Source organism: Monodelphis domestica, chromosome 6, assembly GCF_027887165.1.
Source record: "Monodelphis domestica isolate mMonDom1 chromosome 6, mMonDom1.pri, whole genome shotgun sequence".
NCBI lineage: Eukaryota > Metazoa > Chordata > Mammalia > Didelphimorphia > Didelphidae > Monodelphis > Monodelphis domestica.
Window position 1 is genome coordinate 25,674,220 of NC_077232.1, and position 24,486 is coordinate 25,698,705.

Here is a 24,486-nt window from a genome sequence, read left to right on the forward strand (position 1 = left end):
AGATTCTCTTTTTTAGAACTAACTATTCAGACTGATTCTGTTCCTGTCTCTTCCTCAAACAAAATTTTTCTTTATCCTGTATTTACAAGGCCACAGATTTAGAGATCAAAGAAATCCTAGAGGTTTTAGAGTTTAAATCTCTGATTTCATTGTTAAGAATAAAAACATCCAGAAAATTCAAGGGACTTTTCTCAAGATCTCATAAGAAATTAATACTAGAGATTAGGTTTAACTTTATTACCCCTAACTTGAGCTCTAGCACCCCTTTCATCATGCCACAAAGGCCTCTTTCTTTCATAAATTTCATCTTTTTTTTTCACTTTGTTATACAAACTAAGAACCTCATTTTTTGCTATTTTAAATAATGAATAAATGAAAGAAAATGATATATATATATTTATGCTAAATAGAAATAAAATTTTCAAATACAGAAATTGAAATCTATTGAACAACAAAGAAAATTAGATTGAAATATAGTTATCAAAATATTGTTAAAAGTTCATGGACCTCAGGTGAAGAACTCCTGTTCTATTGCCTTTACTATTGCTATATTTAAATTTTAATTATTCTTGGTTAGCTCAACCATCCTTGAAAAAAATGAAAAAAAAACATGAATATATTATTTGTGATGTGAAGGCACTTTTTTACTCCACAACTTCCTCATGGCATTTTTTACTTCAGCATTCCTTAGAGTGTAGATCAAGGGATTGAGAAAAGGTGTTATAATGGTATAAAATACAGACACCAACTTATCCAGTGGGAAAGAAGTTTGGGGCCGGGTGTAGATAAATATGCAGGGGCCAAAGAATATGATGACAACAATGATGTGGGAGCTGCAGGTGGAGAGGGCTTTCCGCTTCCCCTCTGCACTATGATTTTTAAGGGAGCGTAGTATAATTGTATAGGATATCATTAGCAAAACAAAGCTGGCTAAACATATGGCCCCACTATTAGTAACTACCAAGAGGTTTAGGACATATGTGTCCATACAACCCAGCCTCAACAAAGGTTGCATATCACAGAAATAGTGGTCAATCACATTTGGACCACAGAAAGGTACATTAAAGATAAGGATTATCTGGGCGATTGAATGAAGAAATGACCCTACCCAGGCCAGCAGAATGAGGATCCCACACACCCTTCGGTTCATGATGACTGAATAGTGCAAAGGCTTACAGATGGCCACATAACGGTCGTAGGCCATCAAAACGAGGACCAGTATTTCCATGCAGCCAAAGAAATGCATAGCAAATATTTGGGTCATGCACTCATCAAAAGAAATAGTGTTCTTATGAGAGAGGTTGTCCAAAATCAGTTTGGGAGCTGTGGTGGTAGAGAAGCAAGAATCTGCAATCGATAAGTAAGATAGGAAGAAGTACATCGGGGACCCAAGTGTTGAACTGGTCTTGATTGTCACAACAATGAGTAGGTTTCCCAATACAGTGGCAGTGTAGAATACCAAGAAAATGAAAAATACAATTTTCTGTTTTTCTGGGTCTTGAGTCAGTCCAAGAAGAATGAATTCAGTCACATTGTTTCTCATCTTCTAAGACTCAATTGGGAAGGCGATACATAAGCACTAGTTAATATACAAATAAAAAAAAAGGATAATCAGAGCAGAATTTGAAAGTTCACCATAAAAGAAACTAACCACTTGATTTCTTTTCAGTAAAAATTCTGTTATTCCTGTTTTCAAAGTCTAAGAGAACTCTAAGTAGACAATACTCCCATATTCTTTAATACATTTAACACATTTCATGGCCTTGAAAAGGTGTGGGTGAGAAAGATGTACTGTCCTCTGTGCAGTGACATATATATATATATATATATACATATATATATATATATATAGTATCATGTAAAAATTACAAGACATAGATGAGCAAGGATAAATTGGATCAGTGTCATTTGAGAGAATTTTGAGATCACAGATCCATTTGGTAATTTTGTTTTATTATGCTATATTATTTATTTGTTCATGTTATTCAAAACTCCAAATATGCCTCCTTCACTTGCCGAAGTTAACATCTTGGCTTGAAATTAATATAATATCCTAATCTCCACAATAATTTGCCATAAACATCATGAAATTTGAGTAACCACTGTTCTTATTCAGTAGTTTCTTATATAGAATCTCATACTTTGACTAGCCTCATAGGATGTATTGACCCACTCTTCTCTGAAAAAACAAACTACCTTCATCATCTTCCTTAATAGTTATCCAGTCTCCAATTTAAAACACATAATAAACAGAAAAAAAGTTGCAATTCTGTTATTCTTTAGACGAATCCAAAGTGTTTAGAATATTTGCGTTTTCTTCTCCTGGGATGAGGCCTATCTTTGCTTCTCAATAAAATACAGAAATTGGTACTAATTCTGTCCTGGGAAGTAATAGATTAAAGTCTCTGTTTCATGGGACTTACAGTCATACAAATAATGGATAATGATTCTCATATTCCATTTATGTTTTCTACTTTCCATGTTAAGTCTTCAAAATTTGCCTTTCCTGTCTCCCTCATTTGAATATGAAAAAGATAATCGTTCCCTTTTAAAAATGTTACCCAGTACTTAACACAATAATTCACATGTGATCCAACAAGGGATGAGCTCATTTATAACCATCACCTTTCTTGGTCTAAATATAGGAATCAATCTCAAAGTCACATTAAAGTGCTTAGCATCATGTTAGATTATTGACTCCTATTAAGCCTCATATGATAAGTTCTAGTAAAAATGCTACAGGGCATCCAATCCAACCTTTCTATTTGAACAAAAAAGTATTTCAAATCCAGGGAGGTAAATCTGCTTGCCGAATGTCATATGGACCAGATTTGCATTTGGCAACCATATCATTTTCATGTATTTTATTTGTTGGCTGTGGCTCCTTTATATTATATGGCACGGTTTGATGGTATAAAGAAATTATGAGGCTTTATATATATATATATATATGTATATATATATATATATCCCTATTAAGTGATATCTTGTCAGAACCAAAAAGATTAATATGATGAATCTGATTTATATGCTGTCTTGGAAAGTGTTACTGGTCCCATTCATCCATTAAAAATATAGTAAGTGAAACATCTATGACTATATCAAAGTCATTCTTAAAAAATAATGAACACAATCATTAAAATACTGAATGCATAACTAGTGATTCCATAAAAAAACTATATGAATTTTAATTTGATCCCCACAATATTGTGGGAAAAGCCTTTTCAGGTTTTATTATTACCATTTCATTAGTGAGGAAAGGACATTTGAAAAGAGAAAATTAATTACATGGCTAATTAAAGATCCAAACATAGTAAATGTAAGAGGGAAGAATCAAATTCTGGTATTTCTTCTTCACTCCTTAGCTATTTCTACCAGTACAATGATTTTCATTTTTCATGATTGTTGCCTACATCAAATATTCCAATTTTCTCCCTCTTCTTTCTGAATCAAAACCAAGAAAAAGAGATTTATCTCACTCTTCCAGTGCTTTCACTTAAATTTGGAGAATCTTAGTTTTATTTCCTCAAGAACAGTGTTAAATTTACAATCATTATTTCCTTTGATAATCCTTGAATTACTTCAAAGTTCTTATATGACTCTGGCAATGCTAATAAAATTTTACAGAAAATAGGTGAAGGTAAGGAAAGGGAGAGAGAGAGGAAGGGATGGGAATAAAGGAGAGGGGACAAGATGAAAGGAGAAGATATGAGATAAAGGGAGAATAATCAAACATACATACATATGTACATACAAATACTGATATCTCTTGTCTAATTTATAAGTTTTTTATAAGACTTAAAAATGTGCTTAAATTGCTTTGAAAATTATGTTATAATTAATTTAAACCCTTTGCAGTTCAAACAAATTCTGGGGAAAGGGATAAAATAATTAACAACTGATCATGTCAAATTTGGGGGAAAGAAGTTTGAGGAGATTTGGGGCTAGAAATTCGCTTATTCCTTTATTTCAAGATGACAAGAGATGACAAGAGTGTGAGTTATAAGATTATGAATTAGGAATGAGTTAGTAATTTAGAGGCCACCTGATTCAAACCAGTCATTTTATGAGTGAAAAAAAAAAAGCCCAGAAAGGAAAAGTTAATGGTCCAAGGCTGCTCAAATAGGTAAACTGGAGTTCAAACTCACATTGTGTAACACTGAGATCAGCACTCTGTCAACCCTGGGAATTCCATCATGTCAATTCCCTTTTAAATGTTTCAGTTTCTTATCCTGTAATATATATAGAGAAAAGAAAATAAACAGTTATTAATCATCAGGAAATTTAAATTGTTATCACATTCTCCCCCACCCACAACAACCATTTAAGTCACATGCTAAATTATAGTTGTGGAAACAGAGGCAGTAGATGATAAGTGATTTTTGCAGGTTCACACAGTTTATTAATACATGAGATTTCACTGAAATTTAGGTTGGCCTAACTTCCTGCTCATGAATTTCCCTACATTGTAAGTGGTTAAATATTAATCAAATAAACACATTTGTCCTCATGTAGCATGGTAAGGTATTGCAGTTTTTTAGATATACATTTTATATGATGTTAGCAAGATCTAAGTGGCAGGACTGAAGTGCTACAGAGTTTACTCATAGTTTACAGTCAAGGAAAGTGCAGAGTGTGGTAGTGAATAGGCTTACCTTGGAACAGAGATAAGTATCTCAAGTGTCTGATTTGAGCTCAGGATTTTCAATGTATAAAAGAAGCCCAGCCTATGAGCCTCTATGTTACATTTTTAGAATATTCTGAAGGTGAACACAATTTAGTCACTGCTTCATAACCACAAATAAGTATACTGAGTAGGAACTGATCTTATTGGACTGGAAATAGCAGAGAATGTGAAAAGGGGTAAATACATGTCTAAAGAACACTTACTTAAATTATTGATTGATGGTCTAGAGAGATATTGATTGACTATCTGTTATTTGCTCAATGACCTACTGATGACAAATATTTACATGGAGATTTTAGATTTATACATTATTTTACATGTTACTTCACTTTATCCACACAACAATCCTGAAAAGGAGATAATATTCTTATCAGCATTTTACAGATAAACAAATGAGATTGAGAGAAGAAAAGTGAATTTCATAGGGCTGAATAAGTAATTATGTCTGAGGCTAGAATTAACCTACTATTTTCTTGATTTCATGAATAGCTCTCTGGCTGCTTCCAAGTTATAAACAAATTTAAACTCCTATATGTGCACATTTAATTTGTTCTTCAAGTAAAGCTATAGTGTGATTCCCTCTTAGCACTAAAGGAAGAAAAATGAATGGTTTGACCACTTACGGATTGATAAATCTGTAGATTACCTGCCAAGGTGGGAAAAAGGGAGCGGGATATACCAGAAGTCCTTCCTAGAATCACAGAAATTAGACCATTTCACCAAAATTACCCTATTCATGATATTAGTACTGCCTTCTGTCTCTCTCTGTCTCTCTCTCTCTTTCTTCTCTCTCCCTCCCCCAATACCTCCCACATCTTTTCATATAATGAGTGACTTTCTGGATAGAAATTAGGGATATTTTTTTTTCAAAATTAAGATGATTTTTAAAAATTAAAACCCACTAAACAATATTTTCAGTACAAAAGAATATAGATAAACAAAGGTATATCATACCAGTTGAGGGATCTGAGGAATATAATTGCTGCCACTCATCTGAGATTAGCATCTCATCAGGGGACCCTGAGTACATTCTCACATATTGTTGATATGAATCTCACCTTTCACATCCTGACTTTTTTACTGTATAGTCTGATATTTCCTCCTGTTAAAGGATAACCATATAAGTTACATTAATTTATTGCCACCAGTACTCTAACTATAGACTTGTCAGTATGCATCAGATCATGTTTTTTTTCAATCTAAAGTTCTATTCTAGATAAAGGCACCAATCTATTGTTGTCGAATATGATAATAATAATTTTACCTGGTATTTAATAAAATAATACTGTAAAATAGAATCTTTAAATATTGTTAAAATTAAGATCATTATATAATGATTTTCTCTTCTCTTTAGTCCTTGATTTATTCCTAACTCATCCTACCATTTCTATAGATAAATATAGCCAATGGGAAAGCAAGATTCGGTAAATCTATCAATAACATTTTCAATAATGATTTAGTGGAGTTTTCCTAGATAAGATGGCTGCATTATAGAAGGAACTTCATGAATCTTTCCTACTACAAATCACAAAAAAAATCTCAAAAGGCACAAAAGTCAAAATCAGATGAAGAAAGGGGGCACTGCCAAGGGGCATATCCTTGAAGGTAGGCAGGATTTGTGCATTTCCATACTATAAGGTGGTAAAATTTCACCTCCCAAAGCATGATCTGATCACTCTTCCCCCATAACACCTACCATTCCAGAGATAGAGTGAGGAATGAGGCAATCTCTAAATATTAGGGAGCTGGTAGAGGGAACCACAGTCTTACCCCCAGAAGATATTGCAAAGCCTTGGAGGTTAGACTTGAAACCCAAGGCTAAAAAGTACTGAGCAAGGGAGTGGAGATAACCCAGAGAGGGGCTGCTCATGGCAGACAATGTGGAGACTCAAAAAATATCCTCAAAGCAAAAGCCACTCTGCAACTTTATACATAGAGATATGACTACCCTCCTTACTCAGACTTCTGGTGAGGAAGGGAAGAAAATACTAATACAGTAATGGCCACCAATACCCAAGAACTGCAATCTACAACTACTAAAAAAATTTTAAAAAAGCCTCTGACCCTGGATAACTTCTATGATAAAAACTAGCAGGCTATAGAGGTGACAGAAGAGATTAACAAATAAGCAAACACATCCAAACTTTCCTCCCCAAAATGGAAATTGGTCACAAGATCTCAAGGAACTCAATTTGGAGCTCAAGAACCAAGTAAAAAAGATGGAGAAGCAATGGGAAAAAGTGGGAGAAAGAAATGCAAGTAATTTAATGGGAAAATAACAGTTTAAAAACAGAATCTCCCACTTGATGTATCTCCACACTCTGTATCTTTAGCCCAACAAATATGGAAGTGATGATAATATTACATGATCATAGATTGTCAGTTGACCACTCCTTTTAAAACCATCTAGATTGAATGCTTCATTTTAAACATGAGTAAACTGAGGCACCGGGAAATTAAGTGAATCCCCCAAGGCCATACAGGTGTCAGAGCTTGGATTGAGCCTATGTATCCTACAATTCCATATTCTTTATACTAAACCTTAGCTAGCAGAAAGTTTTTAGTTAACAATTCTATCACATTTACTATTCCCATTTCCTTAAGCCTTAAAACAAAGATGGCCATTTAAAGCATCTTATAAATGCTAGGTATTATTATTATTAGGAAAATGTGGTAAATGGTTTAAATTTTACAATGCATGAAATTCTCCAAGGCTTACAAAATAATTGGAAAAATTTCATCCTATTTCATTTAAAAACGTATTCATTTATTTTTTTAAACTTACATTCGTTCTTAAAATCAATACTATGTGTTGGTTTCAAAGACAAAAGAGTAGTAAGGGCTAAGCAGTGGGGGTTAAGAGACTTGCTCAGGATCACATAGCTAGGAAGTTTCTGAAACCTTATTTAAGCTGAGGACCTCTTGTCTCCAGCCTGGCTCTCTATCCACGGAGGCATCTAGATGCGCGTGTGTCTCCATCTTTATTAACCAAAACCTGAAGACCTCTTAGTGTCTTTAAAACTGAGCATTCTGAAGTTTGGGGGGTGGTTTCTGCAAAAGAAGTATTTGTATTCTGGGTTTAATTTTACTTATTCCTTCTGGAACAATCAGCTGGCCATGAAAGACAATGGACACAATGAGCCTAGAAACAAATTGTTCATATCTTGAGGTGGAGACATGTATCACAAAGGCCATTAACCTTAAATTGACTTGCTAGTTCTTGCCTTCAGAATGGAATTTGCCTTTTATTTTCTTCTTTCTAACACTGGCCTCTTTAGGTAGGAATTCACTTACTGATTTTGCTTTCCATCTTTTGTGCTTGGAATATCCAGTCAATTTAACAAACATTTATTAAGGTTTCATCGTATTCTAAGGACTATGCTAAGTACTATAGCCTCTAAATGCACCTATCATAACATCAACCCAAACTATACACATGAACAATCTATCTATGGGTTTCAATTGAACAAAATTCTTGTTCCATTTTTGTTGCAGAATACCTAAGTGAACCTAAGAAATTAAGTCACTTAGTGCCTAAATTAACTCCTCTTGGATTACAAATCACAGAAATCTTGGTGTTCTGTACTGTAGAAGCTCAGAATATATTCATGATTCTAAAGAAATACCAACCCCAGCCCATCTGTCCTCTTAAATCAAGTTTAAAAAAAATCACATTTTCTTTAAACAAATAAGAAGTTCATGATGTTCTTTGTGTTGCCATCCCTTTATATTTCCTTAGCAAAAGCCAGAAGGGATACTTAATGAGATTCTTACCTTTGGCCCAAGAAATGGGAAGAAAGTTCATGAAGAAAAGATTATTTTCCCATCTTCTGTTACAATAAATAGTTGTGCTGTATTCCCTCTGGTCTTTGCTCTGATACCCAGTAAACACTTAAAGGGTAAAGCTTTTTTAGTCCAATAGATACTTATAGAAATTGCATCAAAGTTGAGAAACTTGGAGAACTTAGCCTAAAGGGAAATAAGAGGCTTCCCTCTATGGGATGGTTGGTGCCATTAGTTGATTTGACTTTGGTCAGCAAAGGAGCAAAATTCCCTACCCAATTACCCCCAGCCTCTTCTAGTGCCAGGCTTTGACTGAAACAGCAGATTTGTGAATTGGAGAGTCAGTGTACATTTTCTGCCTTTTATGGGAGTCATAAATAACTTCATGTATGACATTATGTGTATGGCAAATATCTCATTTAAAATGTCTTAAAATGTCTTCTTTGAATATTCCAAACAGCTTCAAAAAATATTTGGCAGGATCTTAAATAATTCAAGTAAATTTATGAAGAACTGAGTTTTTCAATTAGTTTATTACTTCTGGGAAAGAAAAAATGAAATGAAACTATATGCTTCATTTCTAATAAAGGCTCAAATATATATTGTGATACATAAATACAAATTATATGTAAAGTGAAAAAATAAAAAATGAGGGAGTGGAAAGCCCTAATAACTAGAGGGGAGTGATTAGGAAATACTTGTGAATGGAATACCACAAGAGCTGAAGTCTGAACAAGTTAAGCTTCTAAACTAACAATCAAATCGCAAGCACTAATTCTCCACTTAATTTTCATCCAGAACTGCACTTTGGGACTGGAAATAAAAAGAAAAGAAAAAAAATTAAATTATAATCTCTAAATATTTATGAGGTTTATTAAGAATCCTTAGAAATCAAGGAATCAAGAGGTTACAAAATGAAAACCATGTGCTCTTGGCTGATTAACCCATTTAAAATCTCCATGCTTAGCTTTCCACCATACTTGCTGCATTATCCCAAAGAAAGAGGATGTGGGCAGAGTTACTGCCAGTTAAATACAATAATATGATCCTGCTGACATGGAGACACAGGAGAGATTATAGGGAATTTTGGGAAATACTAAGGACTTCTGGGGAATTAAGCCAAAGGTTCAAAATCACCATTTTTAGAAAAGTAAACCAGTATTTACCTTCAAATGCTCCTTTGAGATACATGTGTGTATATTCCTACATCACCCTCCAAATAAAGTCCATTAGTCTGATCTGCTTCATCTTTGATAGCAAGACTATCAAATCAAAGGCAGTCTTTTATATGTCATCTCTTCAAATATTTGATGGAATTCTGCCCCATAATCAGTTATGTCTTTTCCAACTAAAGTACCATTTATTCCCTCAATAATTCCTACTATTGCATTGTTTCAAATCCACTGATCTTTTTCCCTCTCTAAGTTCCCGAGCCAGATGGATTCACAAATGAATACTTTCAAACATTTAAAGAACTATTAGTCCCAGTACTATACAAACTATTTGGCAAAATAAGCAAAGAATGATTTTTACCAATTTTCTTTTATAATGCAAATATGATACTGATTTCAAAGGCAGGCAAACCAAAAACATAAAAAGAAAACTACAGACTGATCAACTTAATGAAAATTGACACAAAAATCTTAAAAAAAATACTAGCTAAAAGGTTCCAGCAAGTGATAATGAGGATTATTCACTATGACATGTGGGTTTTATACCAGAAATGCAGGGATGATTTAATATTAGGAAAACTGTCCATATAATTGATCATATAAATAACCAAACCAACAGAAATCACATGATAATATCAATAGATACAGAAAAGTCTTTCACATGTATAATTTTCATAAAATTAATTATTTGAAAAAAAAATTTGAGAGACATTTCAGGAAAAGAAGCTCACCAACTCCCTGAATCAAGAAAGTAAACTTTTTGTAGCATGCTCCATAAAGGAGCCTGCAGAAACCACCCACTGCATCAAATGATCCAATATGAACTTTAGGATGTAGTGAATTGAAATAAAGAGGGTTGAACACAATTACTCTGTCAACTCAAATTCCAAAGGGGATTGGCTCCTGGTTCTGCTCCCCTCACTTTACATCATTTGATATAAGCCTTCCTAGAATATTTTTGGAATTATCATGTTTTTCATTTCTTATATAACACAATGATATTCCATTAGAAGAATGTACAACTTGTCCAGTCATTTCCCAACTGATGGACGTCCCCTCAGTTTCCAGTTCTTTGCAACCACAAAAAGAACTACTACAAATAGTTTTGGCACAGTTACATTCTTTCCCATTATCTTTAATTTAGGATAGAGTCCTAGTGCTGGTATTTTGGGGTCAAAGGATATAACGAATTTAATTCCAGATTGCTCTCTAGAATGATTTTATCAGTTTGCAGCTTCACAGGCAGTGTTTGTGTCCTGATTTTTCCAGATTTCCTCTAAAATTTATCACTTTATGTTTTTGTCATGTTGGCCAGTCTGTTGGGTGTGATATGGTAACTCATATTACCATGGTAATATCACCATATTACCATGACAATAGATGGGTTAATATGCAGAGAGATTTGCTGATTGCTTTCCAGGCACATAACTGGGACATCAGAAACCTGAAGGCTAAGTGACAGATCCTAGCCCAACAGAGAGAAGAATGGCATCAACTTCAAGAGATGATCATGGCTATTCCAGAGGCCCAGGCTCAGAAGATGCAGATGGAAGAAGAGAGGCAACCTAGTTTCCTGGAAGTAGACATCTATTGTTTCATCGACCACCTGGAGCATCTCTGCAGGCTGTTAGAGAGCCAGAGATGCATCATTATGGTGCCCCTAATTATAATCCATGAGCTCCAGGGTCTGTCCAAGGGGTGTCAGGGAGAGAGGAAGGCTAAGGAGTCTTCCCTTGAGATTCAGCAGTGGGCCCAAAATTCCATTGTCTTCCTTGTCTTCCTCAGGGCCCTCAGCCCCTGTTGGGAAGGAGCTTTCAATCATTGCCTGCAAGGAGAAGAATCTCATCAGCCAACAGGCAAATAAGGACAACAGCATCTTATCATGCTGTCTCAAGTACTGGCTAGTAAAAACCATGAATAAAGGTTGTTCTCATAAGAAGAAGCACTTTGGCTGCATGCTGGGGACCTGGTCCTTCTCAGAGAGGATAGGACCCTTTAGGTCAAGGCACTGTCCTCCGATGTGCCAGTGTGGGACATAGAAAAGTTCCTCCATGTGATGGAGATGCTTCAGCAACAGCTTGGACGTGGGCATCGCTGATGCCACCTTAGCAGTCAGCATCAGCCTCACCCTCAGCATCATGGTATGAGTGAGTGTCAGAATTGGGAGAGATCCCACCAAGGTGGCTGTCCTAGTTAGTAGAGTAGAGAAAACCTGAGCAGATTCACCTGACTGTTCAGCTGTTGGTTGCCTTTGCTCTAGCTTACAGCAGATGAATTGCTTTTTCCTTCCCCCATTGTACCATTCCTTGATAACAGGGAAAGTAATTAGCTATTTCTTCCTCTCATAGAACTCTTTTATTGTGAACTATGAAGTTATATCTGCAGCAGTGGAATTATAATCCTCACATAGAGGCATGCACACACACACAAACATATATATATATATATAAATGTGTGTGTTGTGTATGTATATACTTACATATATGTATATGTATGTGTATATATATATATATATATATACACACATATATATATAGGTTGAGAGGGGGGATATATATAGCCTCTTCCCACTTGTTCCAAATGTTGACAGTACTGTACTTGTCCCATATTATTATTTTTTTTGAGAGTTTTGAGGCAATTACCAGGTATTGACTCACTGTGGAATTCCAGAACATAATTGATTTCTTATTTATTGTTACAGATTGTGTAACTTTGCCTTGGGGTTATCTTCCTTTCCTTGTTAGAGGCCTGGAGGAGGCCAGGTATATCTGTAGTGTGGGGTGCTTCAAAACATTTGCATATATGTTTATATGTATACATATATGTGTGTAAACACACACACACACACACACACACACACATATATATATATATATGCATTCAACCTTTCAACCTTCCTTTTTTCTCATGGTTGATGTGTTTGCCCAACATTATTTTTTGGAGAGTTTTAAGGCATCTACCAGGTATTGATTCTTTTTGTGGAATTCCAAAATATGTTTTTCTTTATTTGTCATGATATATTTTGGAGCAGGATGAGCTTAACTTCTCAGAGAATCATATGAATAAGATTTTAAGGTTTACTCAACTTTATTAATGCAATAGCAGGAGAGAAATCCTAATTTGGACCTGACTTGTGGTTAGTGAAACTTTCTCCTGGAGGTGAAATTATATGGAAGTATAATTGATTTCACTGAGTCTGACTCCAGTTATGATCATCAAGAAGTGCTATTTGTTGTTTTGTTTTGTTTTTAATAGCAGCTTCTTGTTTTATTTATTTGTTCAATAGACCTTTTACTTTCAACTTTATTAATTTTGTATTTGATCTTTAGATTTCCATTTTGGTATTTATCTGAGTGTTTTTCTTTTTTTTTTTCTTGTTTTTTAGTTGCATGCCCAATTTGTTAATGTCCTCTTTCTCTTTTTTGGTAATATAGGCACTGTAAAAATGGAGATTTGAATCCCAGACCTCAATCCATAGAAGTCCTTGGCAGGTCCCAGAATTCATTATAATATCACTTGAAATTCCACCTGGGCCGAGAACAAAAATTGTATTTAAACTGACTGTACTGCCTACTTGCTCTCTCTGCTTCCACTTCTAGGCACATGCATCTCTCTACATGCAGGTAAGATGTGTGTGGTTGTGAATGGGCTCTGTGGCCTAAGCAGGCACTTTCTTATTTTGTATTTTCTTTATTTCTTAATTCTAATCATCTTTAATAAACCTCTAAAATATAATATTTTTAGAAGAGAAAATAATTTTTACAGTTTGGCTAACCACATCGGTTGTGAAGAAATACCCTCAATTTTCTTAACTTTCCTAAATCTTTTCTCTACTGTTATTAAGTTCAGGTTTTAATAGCTACTGCCTAGATTTTTTAAGCCAAGTTTCTCCAAGGCTTTTCAGAAAAGCATCTTAACTGGCTCGCTGGCGCATGCTTGCCCTTGCCTGCTCCTGTCTGCAGCCATATGCTTTGGACATTCTTGATTCAATATTGCTCACCTGGTGTAAACCTTAAAATTTCTTAGACTTATAAATGTTGGAAATTTCACCATTGGGAAATTTCATACTTGAAAAATTTCCTATTGATAGTGGGTCTTGGCTATTGGAATGTGAACCCCATTGGCATGGGAGGTTCCTCCTCCTCCCTTCTTAAGATTACTTTAGGACAGAAACCTTTTGCTGAACAATGGAAAGGACTTTGACCTATGCTTAAGCATAGAACAGGAATTTCTTTGAGTCATGATTGATTTTAGAATTGATACGGGAGATACTTGGAATGACAGAACCAAGTCTTGAAAATTGCAATTCCACCCTACTCAGTCCTAACAGGATTTAGGAAGGGCTGCAGCATAGATCAAAATTTAATTATTCCAATCTCCACCCTACTCAGGGTAACAGGATTTAGGAAGGGCTGTAGCAAAAGATCAAGATTTAATTATTTGAGAATATGACCTCCAACAGACATGTGCAAAGCCACAGACCTCTGGGCGGTCCTGGGTTAAGTTAGAGCCACCATTGGCACAGGGAAGACATGGACATTGATTGGTAGATGTGAGAACTGAGGGGAGGGAACTTGGATGGTTTCCTTAAAGAGAGAGGGGTCTGAGGACTGGGGGGTGTGGTCGGAGAATTTTGGCTCTGAGTAGTTGGAGAGGTGCTCTGAGAAGCTTGCTCTGAAGGAAGCTGGAGGTGGAGGCCCCGGAGACTGTTTCTCCATTTTGGTCATGTGAGTATTAGGGACTGATCTCCTTTCTTTGCCCCAGCTATCTAAGGGCTTGGGCCTTTTGGCCCAGCCTAAACAGAGGGGGTATTTAAGCCCTATTCCCTTCTCTCCCCTTTCTCTCTCTCTCTCTCTCTCTCTCTCTCTCTCTCTCTCTCTCTCTCTCTCTCTCTCTCTCTCTCTCTCTAATTCCTTTCTTCCTCCTGTTTGTAATTAAACTCTATAAAAGGCTGAAGGCTGACTTGAGTTTTCATTTAGGAATTACATAGCTGAATTCCTTGGCGACCTTAAATTAATATATATCAGTCTTTTAAAGTGATTTCCTTGTCACACTGGTCCCAGCCCAGCCCTCCTGCTTGGTACCTGCTTCTGGCTCCTGCTCCTGGTCTCTCTCTCACTCACCTGGCCTAGCTGATCCATTGCCCCAGAAACCCTGGTCTCAATCCCAGATGGTTCATCACTCCAGGCCCAGCCCCAGGTCTCAGGCTGCTGGGAGCAGATCCAATTTCTTCAGGATCAAAGACCAGCTGGTAAAAATGAGGGTGATTTTTCCTTAGGCTATGATTAGCTTCCACATGGCAAGGGGCAGGGGAAGGTGGGGGGAGAAAGAAAAGAAAGAAGAGGGTTTTCCAAACAGGAACTCACAAGCATGACTGTTTTAAAAGGATATATTTTGACTGTATTGATTCTTTCATTTAAATCACCTGAGAGTCAGGAGAGAATTTCAAATCCCTGCAATTCTTTGGCCACATTTGGGATTCCAAAAATGCACCCTCGCTATGGGGAAGCAGCTTAGAGGCTCAGTGAATTGAGAGCCAGACCTAGAGATAGGAGGTCCTGGGTTGAAATCTGGCCTCAGAGACTTCCTGGCTGTGTGACCCTGGACAAGTCACTTGATCCAAATTGCCAGCTCTTACCTATTTTGTGCCTTCTGACAATAGGCAACTAAATGGATAATTAAAAAATAAACCCAAGGAAGTTTAAACAGACTGGAGGTTATATTTTAAGGCATTTCAGACTCCAATGTTTTATAAAAATCTCTGTATTCTATTGCATTTACTGATTGTTTTGTTTAAGATTTAACTTTGAATTTTTAAGTTGATATATCAATGTATTCAATACTATTCTGTTACATTGAATCATTTTAATATACTGGGTTTTAACTAACGTTATATTCTGTTGCTTTCCCCCTACAATCATACTGAATATACATTATTGAGTAAGCCCAAATAAAAACAGCTTTTCTATTTTTGACTTTCAAAATTGTCACATAGAGGATAGCTGGTCTCCATCAGAAAATTGGTACAATTTTATAACAACCTATGGAAAATTTAATGAGCTAAATATCTCTAATTGATTATAAAGGTTCTTTAGACATGATTTTTATAATTTTTTCAACAATTTTGGTCACTTTGCCTGCCCCTAACATGAAGTTAGACCCATTTTATTAGCTGAAGTAAAATACAATTATAATCCCCAATGCTCGCATTTATAAAAATATGAATGGAATTGGGAAGTTAATCCCAGAGCATTGTACCCCTAGAAGACTCCCAAAAGAGGAGGATCTCTCATTTATAACTCTTCAGCTCATTTTACTTCTACCAGAATGATATCTAGATTCCTTGATGATGTTCTAGACCCAAATTAGTTTTACTTTGTTTAAATAAGTTTATAAAGGTTGAAAGATTTGCTATGTTTGTATAATTGTGACAAATATCCATCAATTCATAGGCTTTTAAAAAATGCCACATAGCAACTTATGTGAAATATGATAGTGGGTTTGTTTGTTATTTTAATTAACTGGAATATTGAGAATTTTGGGGATATTGATACCTACATATTTATACTACTGTTCTTTATATATAAAACAACAACAACAACAACAACAACAACAACAAAACCTTTTACCTTGTGAAATTCATTTGCTTATACTCAACAGTGTATCACGGCCAGAGATGAAGAGGAAATGGATCTCATTTTTGGTGAGAAAGCCTTATATTCTAAATTTTCTTGGCTGACACAGTGTGTCAATGATTATAAGCTACATTTTATTTTTAAAACTTTTATTATATTTTTCTTGCATGTACTATATACTATTTCAGTTTTTTCTCTCTTTTGTATTTGAAGCACATGTCACCAGCATTGAAAAGATTTTTTTCTAATTTTTTTTGTACTAATACAAGTTTAAAATACATTTGCCCTAATGTCAATGCATGCCCCCAAAGCTTGAGACTATAAAAATGATGCCGCTAATTGTTTCAAAAAATAATGGAACTTTGCTTAATGATTCTGTCTGATTCCAGGACAAGATATATAAACAAGCCATTTCACAGGACCAAAGAAGCAAAGATAAATCTGAATTGTGCCAAAAGAGCACACAGGTCAATAAATAAACCAATCCAGGATGGATTGATATACTTCTAATCCAATACAAAGGACTTGAACCTGGTGTCAGACTCGAGGTTGCCATACTTGACATATGTAGGCCTTCCTTGTATCCACCCTCTTTGTGAAATTACTTACAGACAAATATCCCAAACTTGGCTCCTAAACTGGCTCCTATACTCTAGTCCATTTTCTGTCTTTCATAGTGCGTCAAACTTTCTGTAGAACTGGCTACTGACTGGGTAAAAGCTTACTTACTTATATCATTTTAATTGGGCCCTGATTCAAGGACCTGTTATAGATTTATTTTTCCTTTACTTAGAATTTTTACACATAGTGCTTTGATAGTCCATATTTTCATCCAGAAAATATTTTTATTTGGATTTTTCTGATGTCTTTTTAATTTCTCTTGCCAATTGATTCCTATACCTCATAACTGAGCCATGCATCCCTAAATGATCCCTGGGTTTTTCAATCACCCTCTTCATGGGGGAATGTAAAAATATTATTATTTTAAATTGAAAAGTTTAAATTCCTTTAGAGAAGAATTTAAGGTTAAGAAACATGCTGCCTCTCTGAATCCAGAAATTGAACTGTTTGGAGAAAAAACCATGAAGATGCCTCCAGACCACACGATGCATGAGAAGATCAAGAATGAACTTTGGGTATGGTAGATTGAACATTTATTTGTATGTATACTTTCATGCCAAAGGGGACTGTCCCCTAACTGGATTTTTGCTAATGCATCTAACAATTATTGGTTTTGTTATTTTCCTCTTATCTTCAAATTATTATAATCTTTAAGTTGATTATGTTTTCATGATCCTTTTGGGGGAACTTTTCCCAATAGGATCAAACAGAGGCATGTAAAAATGGAGATTTGAACCCCAGACTTCAATCCCCAGAAGTCCTTAGCAGTTCCCAGAATTCCATATAATATCACATGTATTCCCACCTGGGCCAAGAACAAATATTGTATTTAAACTGACTTACGGCCTATTTGTTCTCTCTGCTTCCGCTTCTAGGCACATGTGTCACTGTACATGCAGGCAAGATGTAAGTGGCTGTTAATGGGCTCTGTGCCCTAAGCATGTGCTTTCTTATTTTGCATTTTCTTTATTTCTTAATTCTAATAATCTTTAATGAACCTCTAAAAATATCAAATATTTAATAGACAAACTAAATTTAATTTTTATAGCACCCAGGTATGTAAATTTTCTGCTGAGTGTGGCCTTCACTGTATCCCCTGAATTTTGATGTGTTTTCTCCTCACTGTCATTCTCTTCAATGAAATCTGTAATCTTTTCTATGATTTGTGTTTGGATACACTAATTTTGAAGAATTGGATCATTAATTTCCAATTAATTTTAAATATGCTTTTCCATGTACCCTTCTAAGTTGTAATTTTTATTGTATTATGATCTGAAACAGTTGCCATCATTATTTCAGCTTTACTGAATTTTTTATGCAATATTTTTATGAGGTAGTATATGGGCTGTTTTTGTAAATTTACCATGTGCTGCTGAAAAAAAAAAAGTTATATTTCTGGGGGCAGCTGTGTGGCCCAGAGGATTGAGAGCCAGGGCTAGAGATTTCAGTTACTGAATTTAAATCTGGTCTCAGACACTTCCTAGCTCTCTGATCTTGGTCAAGTCACTTAACCCCTATTACCTAGCACTTACCACTCTCCTGCCTTAGAACCAATACATAGTAATGATTCTAAGCTGGAAGGTAAAGGGTTTAAAAAAGTTATATTCCTTTCTCTTCCTATTCACTCTTCTCCACAAATCTATTAAATAAGTATTTTTTTTGAAATTTCATTCACATATCTTACTTCTTTCTTATTCATTTTTTAATTTGATGTATCTAGATCTGCTAGAGGAAAGTTGAGGTCTATCACTAGTATGCGAAAGTTTCTCCTTTCAATATCTGAATGCTGTACCATTTGGGGCATATAGTTAAGGACAGATATTTCTTCCTTGCCTATACTGAGGAACATGTACATTCCTTATCTCTTTTATTCAGGGTTTCTTTTGTTTTGGCTTGATCAGGATTCACGATAGCTATTTCTGCCTTTCTCAGTTCATGCCCAATAAATTCGGCTCTAGCCTCTTGCCTTTACCCTATATGTGTCTACTTGTCTCATGTATCTTTCCTGTAGACAACATATACTTGGATTTTGGTTTTTAATCCACTCTGCTATCTGCTTCCATTTTATGGGTGATTTATCCCATTCACATTAAGAGTTATGATTGCCATCTGTGTATCCTCCAACATTTTAATTTCCTCTTTTAATCCAGTACTTCCTTCTTTCACTATTTCCCTCCATACCAATGTTTTGATTTTAAGCAGTGCCCCTTTTCCTCACCCTTATTTTACTCTCCTTACCACCACCACCACCACCCTGTTCTTATTCCCCTCCTATTTCTTTTTAGGGTCTTTTAATTGCCCTTCCTTAACTTTTCCTTCCCTTTTAATAATGCCTTCCTGACACCCCACCCCCTTCATTATTCCTTGTCTACTTCTCTGTAGGATAAGAGAGAATTATATAATCCAATACATCTGGCTATTATTCCCTCTCAGAATTGATTCCACTGAGAGTAAGATTAAAATATTACCTGTCATTTCTCTCTTCCTCACCTTCTTATAATACTATTCTCTGCGGCACAATGTACCACTTTAGATGGTAAAAGTTATATTATTTTACCTCTTCCTTTGTATTCTTTTAGTACAATCTTCTTCAGCCCCGATTTTTTTTTTATAAATCATCCTAAACAACTAGATATCATAACCATTGCCTATGTATATTTCTATTATCTACTATGAAAATGAAAACAATTTTTAAGAGTTAGAGAAATCATTTCTATATTAGAATATAATCAATATGATCGTATTGAAATACTAAATTTTTTTCCTTTCTCTTTTACCTTTTCATTTGTCTCTTGAATTTTGAATTTGGGAATTGAACTTTCCATTTAATTCTGGTCATTGTTTAGGAATGCTTGGAAAGCTTCTATTTTAATGAATGCCTATACTTTCCCCTGAAAGTAAATAATCAGTTTTGATTGGTAGGTCAGTCTTGACCTACCCATTTCTGTTGCCTTTCAGAATATCTTATTCCAAGCCTTCATGTCCTTTCCTGTGGAAGTTGCCACATCCTGTGTTATCATGACTGGGATTCCATGGTGTCGAAATGTTTTCTCTCTTTCCATTTATAGTACTTTCTTCTTCAACTTGGGTATAACATGCCTGGGATTTGTCAATTGAGGATTTAATGTAGCGGGTGCTCTGTGACTTCTTTCAATGTCTACTTTGTCCTCTTGTTCAAGAATATCAGGGCAGGATTCTTGGATAATTTCTCATAATATGGTGTCTAGACAGTTTTGTTTATTTGCTTGGTTTGGTCATGGCTTTCAGGTAACCGAGTAATTCTCAAATTTTCTCTCATGGACCTGTTTTCCAGATCTGTTGTTTTTGCAATGAAGTATTTCATGTTCCCTCCTATTTTTTCATTCTTTTGATTTTGTTTCATTATTTCTGGTTGTCTCATGAAATCACATTAACTTCTACTTGCCCAATTCTAGTATTTAAAGAGGGATTTTCAACTGTGATCTTTTGATTTTCATTTTTGGTTGGGTTAATCCTGTATTTCATGGCTTCTAGCAGGTGAGTTCTGGTCTCCAATTTGCTCATTACTTCATTTGATCTCTGTGCTTTTTCTTCTCCATTTGGGCAATTTTGTTTTTTTATGTGTCATTTTTTTCATGTCTTTCTTTATCTCGCTCTTCCCCCCCCCATTTTCTTCTTTCTTTCTTACTCTGTCCTTGTACTACTTTTTGAGTTGCTCCAGATCTTGTGAACAATTTCCATTTTTTTTTGTGTTGGGGAGGGAGAATTTTGTCTTCTATAATGTTCTGTCAATCAGACTTGAACAAAGATCAACACATTCATATGGGGAAAAATGCAATGTGAACTGGATGAGTGAGTTTTAGTAGTCAAGTAAGGAGAAAAAATTAACATTTTCAAAAAATTATTTATTTAATTACTTAATTTAGAATATTTTTTTCATAGTTACATGATTCATGTTCTTTTCCTCCCTTCCTCATTCCCCCTTTTTCTGGAGCCAATAAGGAATTCCTCTTGGTTTTGCATGTATCATTGTTCAAAACCTATTTCCATATTATTAATATTTGTAATAGAGTGTGATAATTGAAAGTCAACTTCCTATTTAATCAAGCAAATGTTTTTCTTCTGTGTTTCTATTCCCACCATTGTTTCTTTGTATGTGGACAGTGCTCTTTCTAATCAGTCCCTGAGATTTGTCCTGGATCATTGCATTCCTGATAGTAGAGAAGTCCATTACATTTGATTGTACCACAGTTTACCAGTATCTGTGTACAATGTTCTACAGGTTCTGCTCCTTTTACTCTACATCAATTCCTGGAAGTCTTTCCAGTTCACATGGAATTCCTTCAGTTCATTATTCCTTTTAGCACAATAGTATTCCATCACAATCAGATACAATTTGTTCAGCCATTCCCCAATTGATGGGCACTTTCTTATTTTCCAAATTTTTGTCACAACAAAGAGTGCAGCTATGAATGTTCTTGTACAAGACTTTTTCCTTATTATCTACTTGGGGTACAAACTCAGCAGTGGTATGGCTTGATCAAAGGACAAGCAGTCTTTTAAAACCTTTTGGGCATAGTTCCAAATTGCCTTTCAGAACAATTAGAAAAATTCATAACTCCATCAGCAATGCATAACTGTCCCAATTTTGCCACATCCAGTCTAACATTTATTACTGTACTTTTCCATTATATTGGCCAATCTGTTTGTTGTGAGGTGGTATCTCAGATTTGTTATGATTTGCATTTCTCTAATTACGAGACTTTTAGAACTTGCAATTTGATGATTTTGATTTCTTTATATGAAAACTATGTATTCATGTCCTTGACACATTTTTCAATTCGGGAATGGCTTGATTTTTTTGCAATTGATTTAGTTCCTTTTACATTTGAGAAGTTAAACCTTTATCAAAGATTTTTATTAGAAAGATTTTTCCCCAACTTTTTGATTACCTTAATTTTGTTTGCACTTGTTTTGTTTGAACAACCCATTTTAATTTAATGTAATCAAAATTATTTATTTTATATTTTGTAATATTTTTTATCTCTTCATTGGTCTTAAGTTATTTCCTTCCCTATAAATCTGACAGGTACATTATTCTATGTTCTCTTAATTTACTTCTAGTTTACTTCTTTATATTTAAGTCATTTAGCCATTCTGAATTAGAAGAGAAATTTTTAAGTACTGAAGTTAACAATGGGGATTCTATTTCTTAGAACTAACTTTTCAGCCTGATTCTGTTCCTGTCTCTTCATCAAATCAGATTTTTCTCCATCCTGTCTTTACAAGGCCCCAGATTTAGAGATCTAAGAAACCCTAGAGGTTTTATAGTTTAAATCTCTGATTTGATTGTTAAGAACAAAAACATCCAGAAAAATTGAGTGATTTTTCTCAATTTCACATAAGAAATTAAGAGTAGAGATTAGGTTCACCTTTATTCCCCCTAATTTGAGCTCTAGAACTCTTTCTATCAAGCCACAAAGGTCTCTTTCTTTAATAATTTTTTCTTTTGTTCACTTTATTATACAAACTAAGAATCCCATTTCTTTTACTATTTGAAATAATGGCTAAATGAAAGAAACTGACATCTATTTTTATACTAAATATGAATAAAATTTTCAAAAGCAGAAAATGAAATCTATTGAATAACAAAGAAAATTAGATTAAAGTACAGTTATAAAATATTGTTAAAATCCATAGACATCAGGGGAAGGACTCCTGTTCTATTGTCTTTACTATTGCTGTATTTGAATTTTAATTCTTCTTGGTTAGCTCAACCTTTCTTGAGAAAAAAGGAAAAAATATTCTTCAACATATTATTTGTGATGTGAAGGCACTTTTTTATTCCACAACTTCTTCATGGCATTTTTTACTTCTGCATTCCTTAGAGTGTAGATCAAGGGATTGAGAAAGGGTGTCATAATGGTATAAAATACAGACACCAACTTATCCAGTGGGAAAGTAGTTTGGGGCCGGGTGTAGATAAATATGCAGGGACCAAAGAATATTATGACAACAGTGATGTGGGAGCTGCAGGTGGAGAGGGCTTTCCGCTTCCCCTCTGCACTGTGATTTTTAAGGGAGCGTAGTATAATTGTATAGGATATCATTAGCAAAACAAAGCTGGCTGAGCATATGACCCCACTATTAGAAACTACTAAGAGGTTTAGGACATACGTGTCCATACAACCCAGCCTCAACAAAGGTTGTATATCACAGAAAAAGTGGTCAATCACATTTGGACCACAGAAAGGCACATTCAAGATGAGGATTATCTGGGCAATTGAATGAAGAAATGACCCTACCCAGGCCAGCAGAATGAGGATCCCACACACCCTTCGGTTCATGATGACTGAATAGTGCAAAGGCTTACAGATGGCCACATAACGGTCATAGGCCATCAAAATGAGGACCAGTATTTCCATGCAGCCAAAGAAATGCATAGCAAACATTTGGGTCATACACTCATCAAAGGAAATAGTGTTCTTGTGGGAGAGGTTGTCCAAAATTAGTTTGGGAGCTGTGGTGGTAGAGAAGCAAGAATCTGCGATTGATAAGTAAGTTAGGAAGAAGTACATCGGGGACTCAAGTGTTGAACTCATTTTGATTGTCACAACAATGAGCAGGTTTCCCAATACAGTGGCAGTGTAGAATACCAAGAAAATGAAAAATACAATTTTCTGTGTTTCTGGATCCTGAGTCAGTCCAAGAAGAATGAATTCAGTCACATTGTTTCTCATCTTCTAAGACTCAGTTGGGAAGGACATAAATAAGAACTAGTTAATATACAAAAAAAAGGAGAATCAGAGCAGAATTTGAAATTTCACCTTAAAAGAAAATAATTGTTCACTTCTCCTTATTGAAATTTCTGTAATTCCTATTTTCAAAGTCTTAGATCTCTAAGTAGACAATACTCCCATAATCTCTAATACATATGTCACATTTCTTAGTCATACAAAGGTGTGTGTGAGAAAGCTGACCTATCCCCTGTGCAGGGAAACATGTATAGTATCCTGAAAAAATCAAAGGACATAGCTGAGCAAGCATAAATTGGTTAAGTGTCAGTGAGAGAATTTTGAGGTCTCAGACCAATTTCGTAATTTTATTGTACTATTTTTTTTAATTTGTGCATGTTATTCAAAGCTCCAAATATGCCTCCTTCACTTTTTAAAGCTAACAACTTATGGAGAAATTAATATAATCTCCCAACCTGCACAATAATTTGCTATAAACATCATGAACTTTGAGGAACCATTGTTCTTATTCAATAGTTTCTTTCATAGAATCACATTGTTTGACTGGATCTCATAGGATGTTTTAACCCACTCTTATCTAAAAAAAAAACAAAAAGAAAAACAAACAAGTTACCTTTATCATCTCCCTTAATAGTTGTCTAGTCTACAATTGAAAATACCTAAAAAACAGAAAAAAAAAACTTACAATTCGATTATTCTTTAGTGGAACCCAAAGTATTTTGAATGTGTGTGTGTTTTCTCCTGGTATGAGGCCTATCTTTGCTTCTCAATAAACTATAGAAATTGGTAATAGCTTTGTCCTGGGAAGTAAAAGATTAAAATCTCTGTTTCATGGGATTTACAGTCATACAAAT

At 34.9% G+C, this 24,486-nt stretch overlaps 2 protein-coding genes across 3 annotated transcripts; both read right to left on the minus strand.

The window, feature by feature from the left end:
• Positions 1-619: 619 nt before the first annotated feature.
• On the minus strand, positions 620-6,374 carry LOC100617100 (olfactory receptor 4C11-like). 2 transcript variants are annotated; one of them, XM_016423532.2, is made up of 2 exons: positions 6,364-6,374; positions 620-1,538 (listed from the first exon to the last, which is right to left on the minus strand). In XM_016423532.2, the coding sequence occupies exons 1-2, from the start codon at positions 6,372-6,374 to the stop codon at positions 620-622; spliced, it is 930 nt and encodes a 309-aa protein (XP_016279018.1). The 2 variants fall into 2 exon arrangements, with proteins under 2 accessions (XP_016279018.1, XP_007497511.1); XM_007497449.2 differs by lacking the exon at positions 6,364-6,374 and having other exon boundaries at positions 620-1,543.
• A 16,131-nt stretch (positions 6,375-22,505) lies between these two features.
• On the minus strand, positions 22,506-24,195 carry LOC100019154 (olfactory receptor 4C11-like). The gene has a single exon (XM_016423627.2). The coding sequence runs from the start codon at positions 23,615-23,617 to the stop codon at positions 22,694-22,696; it is 924 nt and encodes a 307-aa protein (XP_016279113.1). The 5' UTR covers positions 23,618-24,195; the 3' UTR covers positions 22,506-22,693.
• Between the last annotated feature and the right edge of the window lie 291 nt (positions 24,196-24,486).

What these genes read in the sequence shown, in the direction of transcription:
- LOC100019154 (XM_016423627.2), bottom strand. Translation starts at nt 23,617, where the DNA reads ATGAGAAACAATGTGACTGAATTCATTCTTCTTGGACTGACTCAGGAT.